The 16,323-nt window shown below is 36.0% G+C and overlaps 1 protein-coding gene across 6 annotated transcripts in view; it reads right to left on the bottom strand.

Moving 5' to 3' along the window:
* Lama2 (laminin subunit alpha 2) overlaps positions 1 to 16,323 on the bottom strand; it is a 564,351-nt gene that overhangs the window by 108,118 nt on the left and 439,910 nt on the right. For all 6 annotated transcript variants that reach the window (XM_058581074.1, XM_058581053.1, XM_058581067.1 and 3 more), the window contains 3 exons: positions 13,809 to 13,920; positions 8,314 to 8,476; positions 7,194 to 7,404 (listed from right to left, as the gene is read on the bottom strand). In XM_058581074.1, coding sequence (XP_058437057.1) covers positions 7,194 to 7,404; positions 8,314 to 8,476; positions 13,809 to 13,920 — 486 coding nt within the window. The remainder of the gene's footprint in view (positions 1 to 7,193; positions 7,405 to 8,313; positions 8,477 to 13,808; positions 13,921 to 16,323) is intronic.

Here is a 16,323-nt window from a genome sequence, read left to right as displayed (position 1 = left end):
CTCTGTATCCTGTGCTTATCTTTTAAATGAATGGAAAATTGAACAAGTTAGGTGCTATTGTCTGAATATTTTTGTTCCCCCTAAGTCTGTAAGTGAAAATCTTAATCTCCAAGGTGTTTGAATCAGGAGGTTGGGCCTTTGGGAGGAGATTAGGTCATAGGCAGAAAACATAAAGGTGGGATAAATGCTCTTACAGATGAGACCCAAGGGAGGTTGTTAACCCTTCTATCTGTGAAAACACAGTGGAAAGACTGTTTGTGAGCTAGAAAGTAAGCTCTCTCCAGACACTAATCTATCAGCATCTCAATCTTTGATTTCCAGAAATCCAGAAAAATGGACTATGAGGAATAAATATGAGAACTATGAGGAATACATTTCTTTTGTTTATAAACCACTTGGGTTTTGGTATTTTGTTATAGCATCCCAAGTGGACTAAGACATTAAGTGATTTACTTAAGGGTCATGCAGTTCAGTTAGTATAGTGTAAAAAAATTTGAATACTGATCTATTGAATGATAGATAGATCCTGGGTCATGGGTAATGAAAGAACTCTCTCTCCTACTATAGAAATCACATTTCTTATTTGCAGTGGGTTAGTGCTGACTTCATACCCTCTTTTCCTAGTGTCTTCCCAACACTTCAATATGGTGCCCAGTACATATATCTAGCTGCCTCTAAGCCTTTGCCTTTGCACTTCTCTCTCTTGTGTACTGTTATCAAGTTCTCTGGCATGCTTCTTCCCTCCATTTTCTGCTTATGGTCACTTACCAACCACCTATCTAAAATAGCATGCATCTTCCTTGCAATAATTATATACAGATTAGGGCACAGTGATTAAAAGATGAATTCAAGGGACAGATTGCTGGAATGGAATTCTAGTTCTGAATGCTATGAAATCTTAAGCCTCATGTAAAATATTTAGTCCTTTGCTACTCATTTACTAGTAGCCTGGGCATCACCAGGAAGCTTGTTAGAAATGCATAATCTCAATACCTTCTGGGGAACTACTGACTCAGAACCTGCATTTTAACGAGAACCCCAAGTGATTGACATACCTAGTAAAATCTGGGAAGACTTGGCTTAAAACACTGCTTAGCACAGAGTAACACTATGTAATTGTTAACCATTGTAGTAATTACTTTATTTCATTATTCTTCCTAGAACTCACTAAGCTGAATCATATACAATAGGATGGCCACAAAGCATAGAAATGCAGATGATTATTTTAGTTTTTATGCAGAAAAAAACTAGCTTGATTACTTCTTCTGGGGTTTCTAAAAGCATAGGTTATTTAATGAACATCAGAGATAGAAATGTATCATAGATACTTATGCTGGGACTGATGAGAAGGCACAGCCTCCTGAGCTGCACGTTTCAGATGAAGGATGACACATTGGAAGTGTCACGCAATATCACAGATCGTATATACCATAAACCCATGTACTACACATCATCGCACATTTCAAAACTCTATGGCCATATCACATGCTTGTTTATTGGTTTAGTGACTACCTCCCTCACTATTACAAGTCCTATAAACAAAGTCTTATTTATCACTATCTCTAGTAGTTAGATGAACTTCCTCAATAAATGGTTTCAGTTAAATAAATGAAAATGAGACTTGAAACTTTGCCAGTGACATTTGCTTTTTCAACTACTCTCATCTCTGGCTAATTCAGGGTAAGTTTTGATTTTTCACCCCCTCTTCATAGATAACAAATGCAGGGGCATTCCTTACATCCCTGATTTCCACCTATCTTTTCTTCTGAAAGTCTGACATTTGCTACATAACTATCAATATAGTCTTCAGTTTTTAACTTATCTAAAGTTCTACTGTGGGCAGAAAGTCAAGAATCTTTTTTTGGTCACAACAGTGCTTGTTTGTATTAGTGAGTCAAGGTAATTTTAAGTGCTGTACCAATGTAGGGTGAAGAATATTTCCACATGTGGGTTAAATGAAGAGCTATACCCATTTTAGGTTTAGTAAATTATGAGTTTCTTTTGTAAAACTCTAGTTGAGCAACTTTAAAGAGCCAATTGTCCCATGAAGATCAAAATATGTTCTTTGTCATACTAAGGCAGAAATAATCCTGTAGAGGTTAAAGAGATTTTAGATGTGGTTAATTTTCAAATTAGACATTGATGAAATCTAGCTTTGAAACAAAGAAAGAGAGAGATCTGGAGCTCCCACATATTGATAAAAGTATAGAGATCAACATTTATTTTTCTTTGCTTTACGAAATTTTATTCACTGGGAAAAAATGTCTGTTTTGCTTTAGTGCCAGGAGCTGCTTTAGACTCTGATGATAGAGTTAGAAAGAAGACATGTTCTTCGTGGCTTATCTGGAGGTGTGGTACAGTTTGAATCTACATGCTCCCAAAGACCATGTGTTGAAGGCTTGTTCACCAGCCAATGGCAGGCTTTGGAACCATTGGAGGTGAAGCCTGAGAAAGGGAGTATGATCACTGCAAGCATGACTTTGTAGGGGATATTGGGACCCTAGTCCCTGTCTCTCTCTTTCTTTCTGCTTCTTGGTTGCCATGAAGAATAACTTCTCCATTATACACTCTCTGCCATAATGTTTTGCCTCATCAAGAACCTAAAAACAACTGAGCCCACCAAGCAGGGATTGAAACCTTTGAAACTTTGAGCCAAGAAAAACAGAAGTTGTTTAATTCAGGTATTTTGTCACAGCAATAGAAAGCTAACTAACACAGGAAGGAGAAAATGAATGAGTGAATTAATGTATCCTTTTAAGTAATGAAGAAATGAATGCCAAAAAATAAACAAAAAGAATAAATGGACAGAGAATGATGTAGGATATAAAATACTTAAGATAAGAAATGGAGTATTTAAGGAACAAAAAGGAATACCCATGTATTGAGAGAATCATCCTTCAGTATGCCATGAACATAATTATTAAATCATTGTTTGAATGTCAAGGTTGATTATATTCTTATTTTTAACTTCTTATACTAATTAGATCTTAATTCCTTCCAGAGTTTTGCAAGTTGAACACTAGCCCCCTGTCTTCTGTTGTTGTAGGGGGTAGATTTTTCAGGAACCAACAAATGCTATCTTCCTGTCTTACCTTTTAGGTAGCAACTTACTCTTTTTTTTCTTTGCAATCTCTTCTTCAGCAAGGTTATGACAGATGGTTCAAAACATATTCCTCTGCTTCACTCTTCTGCTCATCTCATCTCTTTCTGCCCATCAGCCCCTGCAGTTTTCTCTCCATCACCAGAAATGCCCTTCTAACCCTGTCACCTCTAGTAGTCTACATTCAAAGTTTTCTATGTTCAGGCTCCAAATGCCACTTCCAGACCCATCTTCTGTTGCAGACTGTTATGTGGCTTATGAATGAGCTGCACTGCTGCACTTGACATTTCTCAGATCACCTTACACTTTCAGAGCTCCAAGCTTGCGTGCATGCTGTTTTCTCCTTTCTTTCAAATTTTTTTTTTTTTGTATGGTGCCATAACTTTTGGAGCTCTTTTGCTGACTCGGTCAGTATTAATCACAATATTACACATAGTGAGGGAATAAAATGTATAAATTTTTTCAGGAGCTTCTAAGTTCCAGGAGGCCAGGAGCCATTCCTATTCAACTTCAAATACCCTGGTTACCAACAGCAGCTTAATGGGGCAGACATTTAACTATTTCCTAGCTCACTTTCCTAGGCTAAACTCACACTATTCCAATACGAAGACAATTCTCCAGTTTATGTCAACGCTTCACAAATTTCCCCAATGTGATTTCAAGCCATGACTCCATATTTTGGTTTTCAGAATAAAAATCCCATCCCTCTGGCTTAGTCTTGCAACGCAATCTCCTGCACCTCCAGCTCTGGTGGCTGCCTATCTTTGGAGGTTGTCTACACATTCACTCCCATTCAGGTTTCATTCCAATTCTATCAAAGCACCAAATTTTTTCTCAAATGTCCAACCCTTCTTTCTTCATGCCTTGGCTCATGCTTTTTCCTATTTCTGTAATGCTTTTCCCTTTTTATTTCAACTAAGTAGCACTTGTCCTTTAGGCACAAGTATCAGAGCCTCTCTGACGCCCCTTGAGAACCTGGGGACATCTGAGGCTCCCTTTGCTCACCTCCATGATCTCTGCTTTAGTGTATAAGTGGTTTGCTTGTGTGTATCTCCCACTAGACAGTTATCAAAGATGGCGTTTATTCTTTATATCTGGGTTCTCAAACTTAAGGCTGCATCTGATTCACTGGAGGGATTTTTTAAAACAGGTTGCTGGACCCCCCACCCCATTCCTCAAAATTTCTGAGTTGATAGCACAAGTTAATAGTGGCATGAGAAATCACATATTTGACCCATTTCTAGCTGATGTTAATACTATTACTCTGAGGACCACATTATGGTGACTGAGAGCTGTTACAATAAATTTTATGGTCAGCATATTTCCTGAATATAGTAAGGGGCTTGATAAGAGTTTTTTTATTGGTATATAATATTTATACATAATAGTAGGTTTCATTGTGGCATATTTGTACATGGACATAACAATAAATTTCAATTAATAAAAGTTTTTAATAGTCTGGCCTAAGTTGTGGCTCAGTGGTGGAGCACTTGCCTAGCATGCGTGAGGCACTGGGTTCAATTCCCGACACCATACAAAAATAAATAAAATGAAGGTATTGTGTCCATCTACAACTAAAAAACAAAATAAAATGTTTATATTTAAAAAAAAAAAAAAAAAGGGATGTGGCTCAAGTGGTAGCGCGCTCGCCTGTCATGCGTGCGGCCCGGGTTCGATCCTCAGCACCACATACAAACAAAGATGTTGTGTCTGCCAATAACTAACTAAATAAATAAATATTTAAAAAAAAATAAAAGTTTTTAATAATAAAAAATGCATGCCTACCACTTTAAAATAAATATAAACCATCCAAGTTGGCTTTTAATTATATCATCTTCATTGAAGACACTAACACAATGGAGGTTTATTTTAAAAATAGCTCATTATTCAATCCAATGAGTACAGTGCAACCACTGTTCCCAAGCCGGATGAGCATCAAATAAACCCAGTGAATTTTAGGATATGGACATTGGGCCACACACAAGAGTGGACTAACCAGATTCCCAATTGTAGTGTATGGACTTTCCAGGTGATGTTTTTAGGTAGCTTGGCAAAACCCTTGGTAGACACAAGCAACCTTAAATAATTTGTACTTTATTCATGTTAATTTAGTAAATATCTATTTTATCTGATAAATATTTAAACAAGCCTTTAGTTAATGGTGGCACATAAAACAAAAGACAGAAAGGATGACATAGAATTTCAGTACTGACTATATAAGCTACAGGAGTCTCTTGGGGTACCCAAGAATGATGGCTCTTAGTTTTAAACATCACTAAAAGCCTATGCAAAGGGAGGAAGGAAAAGGGAGGAAGAGCTGAAAGCACCATTTATGTGCCACTATAACTCTTCTTGAAATACTTCTCGAATGCTTATCATGCTCTCCACACAGGTCATTTTAATTTCTTAAACTGTAGCCATAAAATGGAGAGGTGCCCCTCTGGGTAAGTTGAACCACTGGTGTGTCACCAAGCAGGATGAGTCATGCTGGAGCCTCTGACAGGACGGCAGCCTGGGCTCCAGCCTCTCCAGATGGTGCTTTTTCTTGGATATTGCTAATTTGTCAGGAGACTACAAATTGGTTAAGATTAGACACATCAATTATAAAAAAGTGAGCCTTCTCAGTCTTCTACAAGAATGACAAAGCTACACCTTAGAGGAGGGACCCATAAATTGCTTTTTAAAAAATTTAGTTCATCCTTTTACTTCTTAACACAAAGGAACATTAGTGGAATTTTTTTTAAAAAATCCAGGCTCGTTAATCCAATCATCACTGACATTCAACAAGCATTTTTTGAGAGCATATACTATGTCAGGGTGTTGTTTTATCCTTGAAGATGGAATTCCATGATAGTAGAGATGGAGTTCTGCTGCTGTTCAGATCTATGGGGGTCAAATACTTCAAAATCAGCTAAGGTTGGTTTGTCTCTGTGAAGAAAGTTTACCAAACACAGGATTGTGCCATCCTATGTACTGAATTTAGTTGTAGGGAAAATGATTAATCATGTTAAGAGAAAGAAGAAATTTTTTTAAATTAGTTATTAGCTTTATTTTTTTTTTTAGAGATAGAGAGAGAGAGAGAGGGAGAGAGAGAGAGAGAGAGCGAATTTTAATATTTTTATTTATTTTTTTAGTTTTTCGGCGGACACAACATCTTTGTTTGTATGTGGTGCTGAGGGTCGAACCTGGGCTGCACGCATGCCAGGCGAGCGCGCTACTGCTTGAGCCACATCCCCAGCCCCAAGAAGAAATTTTTAAAAATAAAAAGAAAACAATGGAAGAATCTGTTTTAGTTCTAGAACAAGGCACATTTTGAGAAAGCCTCTGCAAAGGGGCTGCCTAGAATTTCTAGATCTCTTTGAGAGAAAGGTGGGGAAATAACCCAGAATTGATCTGCTCCTGTCAGTCCCTTTAAAAGTATCATTTGCATGGAACACAGTGCAAATAAAGGGGGAATCCAGGATTTTCTCCAGCTCTGGTTTCTCAGTGAGCTATTGCTCATGTGCACAGATTCCTTTGAAAAATGTAGAGACTTCTTTGATTTTTGGCAGCCAGATCTTTGAATCAAATTTGTGGGTTATGTTGGTGAACTGCAAAATCATATGGCATTGGGATTTGAAAATACTCTAGGTATGCTCTAGTATAATGCACTCATGGAAGAGTCAGAGATCTGATACTCAGAGATATAAATTGACTGGTACAGTCTTACAGTTGGTGGCACTCATTATTGAGATCCAAGTCCCCTAACTCCCAGGAAAGAGCTTCTTCACTGTATCATACTGTCTTTAAAAACATTCCATAGCCTAAGTTATCTGAATTTTAATTGATTCAATGGAAAATAGTCATTAAGGACTCTCACTCTCTTTTTCTCTCCAACACATATATACATACATACATACATACATACACACACACACAGAGAGAGAGAGAGAGAGAGAGAGAGAGAGAGAGAGAGAGAGAAAGATCATTTTCTGTTCTGCTTAGTAGTCTCTGTTCAGAGTTCTCATTCTTGATGGTCGTAAATGTGTATCAACTTGACTGTGCCACCCTACTCCCCATCCCCGAGAGTCTATTGAAAGCGCCTAACACTCACCTCTAAAGCAGTCATGATTTTTTGGTTGGCAGCAGATAAGCGATTCACTTCTCTGGTTTTATTTGTGGCTTCTCTCAGCAGGTCCCAAGCATCATCAACTTTGTTCTTGTGGTCAGCCAGTTTCTCCCTGAGATCCTTCTCCAATTGTTCATTTTTGCCTCTGGACTCTCCAAATAGCTTGTTTACTTTCTTCAAAAGGCCTTCTGCAGCTCTGTAACCAACCAGCCCAAGCACAGACAATAATGTCACTGCCTCAGGACTTATTGGTATTAAACTGTGTTACCAAGAGATGCTAATATAAAAAAGCGTGAAACGTAAGCATGTGAGACAGATTCAGTCTGTACTAAATCCAATTGAAATCTGGCCCCTGAAAGTGGCACATAGTTTATAATTTAAAACAGAAAGAAGAAAATCCCAACTTCGAAATTCATTAGTAAGATATTATTTTCATTTGGTGGGGTCCTCATGTAATTCACAGAACATGACTGATGAAATGAGTTCTATGATTTATTTCACATAACAGCAACAAAAAAGCCCACCCCCGTCACCAAAATGGGACATTTTCTCTATAACGGGAATATACTGGATGAATATTGACATATTTGCTTAGAAACTATGAACAGAACTCTATTTTTGTTATGCCAATGTAATGTTATGATTTCAACCTAAATTTCTTTTTCTTTTAACTGAGTGATCTGGGAATTGCTTGGGTTTGACTTACCTGAATTTCCTGAACTAATAATGTATTTGGATGGTCTGGCTAAGACACAATTTTATTTATCCAAAAGTATTCTTACTAAAAAAAAATATTGATAGTTTAAAAGCCCCTCATATAGGCTATTAATAAAGAAAATCCATTAACCTAATTATAAAAAGGTCAATACCAGGAAAAAATCATTTATTTGATTGCTTATAAAAATAGGAAAAAAAATGCTTTTAATTCACTTTAGAGCAAAGTAAGGTATAACCTTAGTAACCAAATGAAAAATAAATAAATAGCAAACATTTCCAGGTCATAATAAAAATAATACTCTGCTTAAATGTGTGATGGAAATTTAGAAATCTATAAATAATTTTAAAAGCTCAGTTTATCAAATGAAGAAATAGAGGATCTACTCACACCAACTCATCTTCTGCAACTTCCTTTTGTTTATCCAGATTTTTCCTCCTCAGCTCTTTCATCATCTGATCTATCTCTTTCTGAAGCTCTTGTAAATTTCTCTCAGGGGCCTTGTCTTGAGTTCCTAGAGTTTCATTTAGTTTTATGGCTTTTTCATTTACAGCTGCGGGGGGTAAAACAAATTTTGCAAATTAGTAAACAAAAGTGTCACAAGCAAAAGTGGCATCCAACATCTGCTCCTTACCACCACCTCCAAGTGGAAAGTAATTTGCCAGAGGTGTTCCTGCTGGGAAAGAGAGCGGCAGTCGTGTAACAATCACCAACAAAGAGGGATATGTGACATAATTCTTCATATTAGATTTCTTTTAGGGGACACAGGAATTAAAACAGTTTCAAAACTCAGAAGGAAAGAATACTAACAAAGCAGTGGGTCAAATTCTCTTCCAAGAAAAAGTAAAAAATGAGATGTACAGACTAGTTCTTGGAAGTGAAAACAAGAGATCTTCCTATTGCTGATAAAACTGTCATATTCAGTCTGTTTTAAAATACTGAATATAGAAATACTATCAGTGATGAGGTTTCTGAACATGAACTTGCCCTTGAGTTTCCACGAGTACTCTTGTATTCGTTGTTATAAAGGAGTGAGGGAAGGAGCACTGGTCCTGAGACAAGGGTATAGATTAGACCTTGAAGATGCCTTCTAGCAGTAACATCCATCCTAGCAGTCCATGTTTATTATGCATTAAATGGAGCTTCAAGCTGTATTTGTTGGAATATTAGGATTCTCCAGGTACTTCAGGTATTCTACAAATAATGTCTATTCTGCCAAGAATCTGTTTTATAAGTTGGTGTTCTGGGCAAAATTTCATTTGGAAAAAGAATTCTTTGTCAAATAAAAGTTTAAAGAATTGGTGAATTGAAACATTTTACAGAGTTCTAACCATTAATTTTAGGCTAAAGTTGCTTGAAAAGTGTTCTATTGAACATGAATTTGGTGAGCTGAAGGGAGATATTTTCTGAACTCTTTGTCTGCTGAATAGTTATTTCTACAATATTATATATGAAAAGCCATAGAATGGGGGTCTGGGCTGGCATATATATATATATTTTTTTTTTTCAAGAGGGTATCTGAAGACTTCTTTAAACATAATAAATCATGAGCATTCATTTCTGGAGAGATTTTTTTCTGATTTATACTGGTCAAAGCTCCTGAGCAGATGCACATAGTCAGGAAAGTATACTAGCCAGAATGGGTGGTGAAATGGTGGGTTAGTTAGTACAGTAGATCTGAAATGTTGTTCCCACATTGAGCAGCAGCAGCATCACATTGGTACTTGTTAGACATGCATATTCTCAGGCCTTCCATGGACCTATTGAAATAGAAATTCTGGGAGTAGGGGACCAGTAATCTGGTGTTTTTTAACAAGTCCTAAAGGAGCTTCTGACACATGCTGGAGTGCAAGGAGTACTGGGTTAGTAGAAGAAATGGAGTTTCTTTGTTTGTTTGTTTGTTTTGTTTTAATTAGTTTCAATCTCTAATCTATCCTTTTCCAAATGCACCTTTGTAACTTCCTTTTCATATAAATGTCTTTGGTAAGAAAATTGCTGCAGTCAACACCTTATTCCTATAGCCATTGCTATAGACATAAGGTTTATGGTTTTTTTTGTGTGTGTTTGTTTGTTAGTTTGTTTTTTCAAATTCTTAGGTTGAAACCATTTCTGTTGTGATGGTAGATAAAGGTAAGACCTTTGAGAGTTGATTGGATCATGAGGGCAGGAAAGGGGTTGTGACCTCATACAATGGTTGCAGAGGACTCCCTTGACCCTGCCACCATGTGAGGTATAACAAGAAACTGCCCTTGGCAAATAAGAAAGGGGCTCCTCCCCAGACACTAGCTACACCAGTGCCTTAATTTTGGATGTATCAGCTTTCTGAAAGATGAAAAAGATATTTAATTTGCTTTTAAGCCCACAAGTCTGTGATATATTTGTTCAAATGGTCAGAACATACTTAGATAGCAATAGATTAATTTGCAGAAAAATTTGAATCATGTGTTTTAAAGAATACTCCTAGGAACAACCCCTGGTCCTGTGGAAGAAATCATTGCTCAGGTGCTATATTCCTAGAAGTTAGTTAGGGTGAGCATTTCTAATAGTCATCCTGAAATAGGTCAAAGAACCTTCCCAAGATTCTATCACGTGCTCGTAAGATATCCCCCAGGCTGTGTCATGTCTATTATGGGGCCACTGTGACCATGGACTGATTAATTGAAAGCTCTCTGGTCCAGTAGACCATATGGGAGGCATACCAGAGGGCCAATGATTAAATGGGAGATATTTTATTCTTCTAAAATTTCAAGAAAGTAGAATCTGTCATAGATTTGGCTATACCTATGGGACAGCCTCATCCTTTAGTCTGAGCACATGCCTGTTGGCAAAGCTGATTTAAACCAATTGTGGCATATAAGTAACTACAGACATCATTTATATTCACTCTTTAAAATTGACAGTGATAAATCCCACTTCTTAATCTCCGAAAGCCATGTTTATTTCTTTATTAAATGAGTATATAAATGATAAAAATATTTCTTTGAAATTTGATCTAATTTAGGTCTGAGCACAAGCCATACTAGAGAAGAGAGAACACGGGATATAATTTCACTGTTTCTCTTGTGGTTTAGGCTCAAAGCTAAACTTATGCAGAAAAGAATGACATCAGAGAGAGAAAAGGAAAAGTTAAAAATGGCTGCATGTTTTGGAATGCAGATCATTTTATTTTTAATTAAAATATTATGTAAAGAACTAAAGAAATTAATAGAGTACACAAAAATGGCTTTAGCAAAATGATACTGTGTTAAGAATGCAAGCCTTTTAATAGAAGAGGTTTACTTGCTCTACTGCTTATATATGTGAGATTAAAACTTTTCTGAGCATTTTAATACTAAAGATGAATGTGTTATTTAATCTCTTACTCAGAGGTATATGTTGTCACTGCAATATATTTTCTTTTGCAAAGTTATTGAAAATATTTGTGAAATAAATATAGCTTTTGAATTTACTCATTTATTTGCATCTTATTTCATATGAGAATTTAAAGGAATTAAAATGTCTTTAAAACACGGTGCTCAATTCTCCTATAGGAAAAAATAGGAGTAAAGGAAGAAGATTAATGTGAATCAGGAAAAGTCTTACTAGACAAAAAGGTGTGTCATCATGTTCAAAACAATGGTCCCTAAATCTAGTTCTAAGCTGAGAAATCTCCAGAGTTATACAGTATCCCTAAAATAAAAATAAGCCAAATCTTCAGGATATTCCAGGATGTTTTTTGTACATAAATATGAAAGAAATCCTGTGATAGGTAAAGTAATCAAGAATGAACACTGCTACTCTGACCTGAGAAACAGCCTAGAAGGGTGTCTAACCTCAGGTGCTATTATGTGTCAGGGCGTCAACACTAATGGGGTTCACCTATGTCCATTCATTCGTTCTAATAATGCATAGTGTAAAATATTCATGACATAATGGAGAGTCATATCAAAGAAGATATTATAAAATTAGAGTGGGGTACAAGGTCTTGGATGAAGAGAATCTGATCATCTATAATGAGGCCATGACTTAAAGTGGGGGAGAGGTGAGTGCTCACTCCCTCTACCTAAACATAAAACCAAAGTGGACAAATGCCAGGCTGAAGCATTCACTTTTTCCATAGCAATTTATTGCCACTAATAAAATGCAAAATTTCTCATGACTTTCCCTATTGTAGCTTTGGTGGGTGGGAGGGGGGAGTCTGAGTATGTTGTTTAACCTATTTACATCTTAGCAAAAATTTAGTACACCTCTGGAATATTCTGGTTTGCTTTCATTCAATTTTAACAGCTGCATCAATTCTGCCTAATAGTGTCTGCTGGCAGAAGTGAGCAGTGCCCTGTTTTCCTCAGGTACAAAATCTCATGTCACTTCACATGAATTAGAAAAAGATGTCTCATCTAGATAGATCACCTGACCAATGCACAATTTGGGGAAAAAGATGCATTTTTTTTCAGTGTAATAAGTCAGAAAATATGGTCGTTGAACAAAACCCACGTTAAACATCATCTCAAGTTTGCAAAACCCATGTTAAACATCATCTCCAGTTTGTCTCCACTGGTGTCTGGTGTGGGGCACAAAATGCACAATGGCCTTGGCCGTGTGGGAAAAAAGTCCACAAATAAGTGTCTCTGTGTGATGGCAGGTGGAGGACTCAATGTAAAAGAGAAAGTGAGCAGTAATGACACTGTGGTCTATTAGTGCATGTGTTAGCACTTATTCTGATGTACCAATGTTTCATTGAAATAATTTTTAAAATGAGTCTCTGGGATGAGCATAGCATCTTGGTTCTGGGTGTTTGAAATTTCAGACAGAAGGAAACGAGAGATCTTAGAACATTAACTGGCATCTTCAGGGATACACATGGAAGGAGACTGCTATGTTTACCCTGGAATTGTTGTTGTTGTAATGGTTGCTGTTTGGGGAAGGGAACTTTTAAGTATCATTCATAGAAAATAATCCCAGGGAAAGCATACCAATCTCATCTAACAGAGGATAAAACACATAAGTTCACTGAGATTATTCTAGTGGAAGTAACTTCTGTTTAGATTCTGACATGTTTAAAACTCTGTTCCTAATTGCCATGGGGAATCTTCCTGTATGTGATAACTAATAGAATCTGCCTTGAAGTTTAGATCTTTTCCTGATTTATTAAACTGTATTACAAAGCAAATGATCTAATATGCATAATGTTATAGAGCAATAAAAATATTTCATTTTTAGAGAGAAAAACCCTACTTTTTAAAAACTTTCTTAACGTGCATACATACTTATATTAGTAGACATTTAAGAGCTAGTTTTATTTTAGTATGGTGTGGGCATTATCTGTTTTCATCAATTGGGTCTCACCAGAGCTTTTGCCCAAAGATGGTTTCCACTTTAACTCTCAATCATACTGGCAGTTGCCAACAACTAACTCCTAGGGAAATGTGGACAAAATGCAGGGGAGCTTCTGGTGAAGTAGCACATCCAAATCCCAAGCAACAGATGTTCATTAAAAATCTTGTACCAAGTATTTGAAAGGCCATTCTGAGAAATTAAAGTGCTGCTTTCATGTACCAAATAGATTATCAAATAAGGCTTTTTAAAAATTAAAAATATTTTAAATAGTTTTGAACACAAAAATAGCAAAATGTAGCTTTCCCATGAGTAATTTAATTGTAATAGTCATTCCTCAAGAATTTACCACTATTCTGTGCTTATCATCATTAATTCATTGGCTATTGTCATTCATTTACCACTGTAGGTCACAGGTTCTCAGTAGATACTGTTCTTCAATATTTTAACAAAACACTTTGAAAAACTCAACCCTTGAATTTAGAAATAGCATCCTTACAAGAGAATCTTATAATCTCTTTCTCTATTTTCTGTTGAGACAAATAATGATTACAACATGGTTTCTCTAATACCTTCTGCATCGTGGGCAAGCTTTTCAACAAATTCTCCAAGGGACTTTGCTCTTGTGTTGGTCCTCTCAGCATCCTGTCCCGTTTGCTCACCATCTGCTGTCACTTTGGTAGCCTAATGATCCAAATTTGGGAAGAGCGTAATTAATAGAGATGATAAAGCTACAGTGAGATAAGCTCCCACTGGCTATATTTTCTTTCAAATTTTACTTTGAGCCAAAAGCAATCAATGAATTATTGATCAGAAGTACTGAAAATGACACCCCATGTTCAAGTATACAATTAAACTTTATTACTTCTTCCATTAAATGAAAATCATAGAGCTGCATTTAGTCTTTTAAAAAGACTCATTATATGTGATGGCACAGAAGAAGTGATAAAGCACAACTATTTTTGAAATATCTGTAAGGTGCTATTGCCAAAGTCTTTATGAAATATTTGGGCTCCATGTGTTGCAGGTTTGTCTGCCTTTTATTTGAAAACATGAGGAGACCAGCAACCATCTCTTGGGGGAAGAATAGGCAGTCTGTCTCAATAAGCTTGATCCGATAGATAAGGTGTAGATCAATGCGTTAATTAAACAAAGGGTAGAAGTGCTTAGTTATCCAGTAGTAAATGCTTGTTGTATAACACTTCAAAGATGCCAGTAAAACATCAAGAGAGAATAAATACTAACTTTTCTATATGTCATTGGCAGAAATAGGGCACAGAACCATATACCATATGCAAAATGAAGAAGAACTCTCAAACAACTCTACCTCCCAAGGAGGACCTTATACATATTTACCTCTGTTTACATTGAAGATGCCATTTGATACAATGGATGTGTTCAGAGTTAAGACAGAGCATAGTCTAATACAAAAGATCTGTAAAGTGTTAAATGTTTCTTTAAAAGGCACTACAAAGTTTACAGCACCTTGACACAGGTTTACTCTTCACTTTTCTATGTGTACACATATATGAATGAAAAGGACTTCTCTTTTACTAAAAGGATGTAATCTAACAACAGATATGAATCAGAGAATCACAAACTGCCTCAATATTGCTGTGAATGCAGTCCAAGTTGGCAGAGTATTAATGTTCTACAGTCTTGACCAGGATCCTTACATTCTAAGCATGGCCAAAGGATTCATCTTTTTCTATTTTAAATATTTTAAATAGAACTAAATGTCTGGTCTGTACAGAAATGGTAAGAGCTGCCACAGGAATTGCTCTGCATTTTGTGTTTTCCCAGGGGCAGTAAGAAGTTTAATTTATGAAAGGTTTCAAGGTTTTGCATAAAAGATAGAATAAAAATCCAACTATTATCATCCAATTTCTCAATTTGCTAGTGTTAAAAACACAAAATGATGAAAAGGAAATAATCCATTGGAAAAATTTAAAATCTTCTCTTTGTAGTTTGCTATACATATACACTGAGATTTGTAGAATATTAATCAATATATTTAATGTTCTAGATTTATTCTTCTAATGTTTTAATAATGGGATTACTTTCACTTTTGGATTTTACAAAAATTCTTTTTGGAAGTAAACTGTGCATAAAATCCCTAGGTATTACAAATATATCCTAGTAATTTCTTTCATATGTTTGCATTCGAGAATCAGATGCTCAAATCACTTTTACACACACACACACACACACAATACACACACAAACACTTTACACATGTAGTTATTTAAGAGTTAGTTTTGAATCACTAAAGTCAACTGCTTCAGATGTCACAGGATTAGACAAGGGGAAGTAAAGGGAAGGGAGGGGTGATAGGAATAGGAAAGACAGTAGAATGAATAGGACATAGCTTTCCTGTGTTCATACATGAATTCACGATCAGTGTAACTCCACATCATGTACAACCATAAAATGGGAAGTTATGTTCCATGTATGTATGATATGTCAAAACACATTCTACTATCATGAATAACTAAAATGAACAAATTAAAAAAAAATTTAAAAAGCATGCTACAGAAATTCGTCTTTTTCTCTTGTGGCTTGTTTACTTTTGTTTAATAAGTTTAATATTAAGAGTATTAGATGATATTTGAGAAAGGCATAAAACAGCTAATATCACCAAAATTAGAGTTCTCTAGTCTAACCCTATCTGTACTCTGATATCACTTCCATTTTCACCTAAATGGAAAACCATGATAAGGGACTCAATCTGCAATATGGTAATCGTCCAATATATTATCTTAAGAATTAATGGATCACCAGCACTGTTATCTCTTAATATGCAAAATATGTACATTATAATTTAAGCTAAAGTATTACAAGTATTCACACCATCAAGCTAACCAATTCTTATGAATAACTCAAGCATCAAACTTTTTAAAAAATGATGTACATAAGCACACCACTTCCCACATTCCACATGACCAAGATCACATTCATTGTCTTCACTTCTCCTATTGGCCTGCTGTAGTAGGTGTAATATGAAAAGTCATTGACAACAAACATTGAACTCTCAGTACCAATTGTATGAGTACTCCAATATTGAGATATCAAGAATCTTGCATGTCT

This window comes from Marmota monax, unplaced genomic scaffold (genome assembly GCF_021218885.2).
Source record: "Marmota monax isolate L192 unplaced genomic scaffold, Marmota_monax_Labrador192_F-V1.1 WCK01_AAM20220418_F8-fsc00030, whole genome shotgun sequence".
NCBI classification, from domain to species: Eukaryota; Metazoa; Chordata; class Mammalia; order Rodentia; family Sciuridae; genus Marmota; species Marmota monax.
Note: the sequence above shows the minus strand (reverse complement) of the source record. Positions and strands in the feature narration are given on the sequence as shown.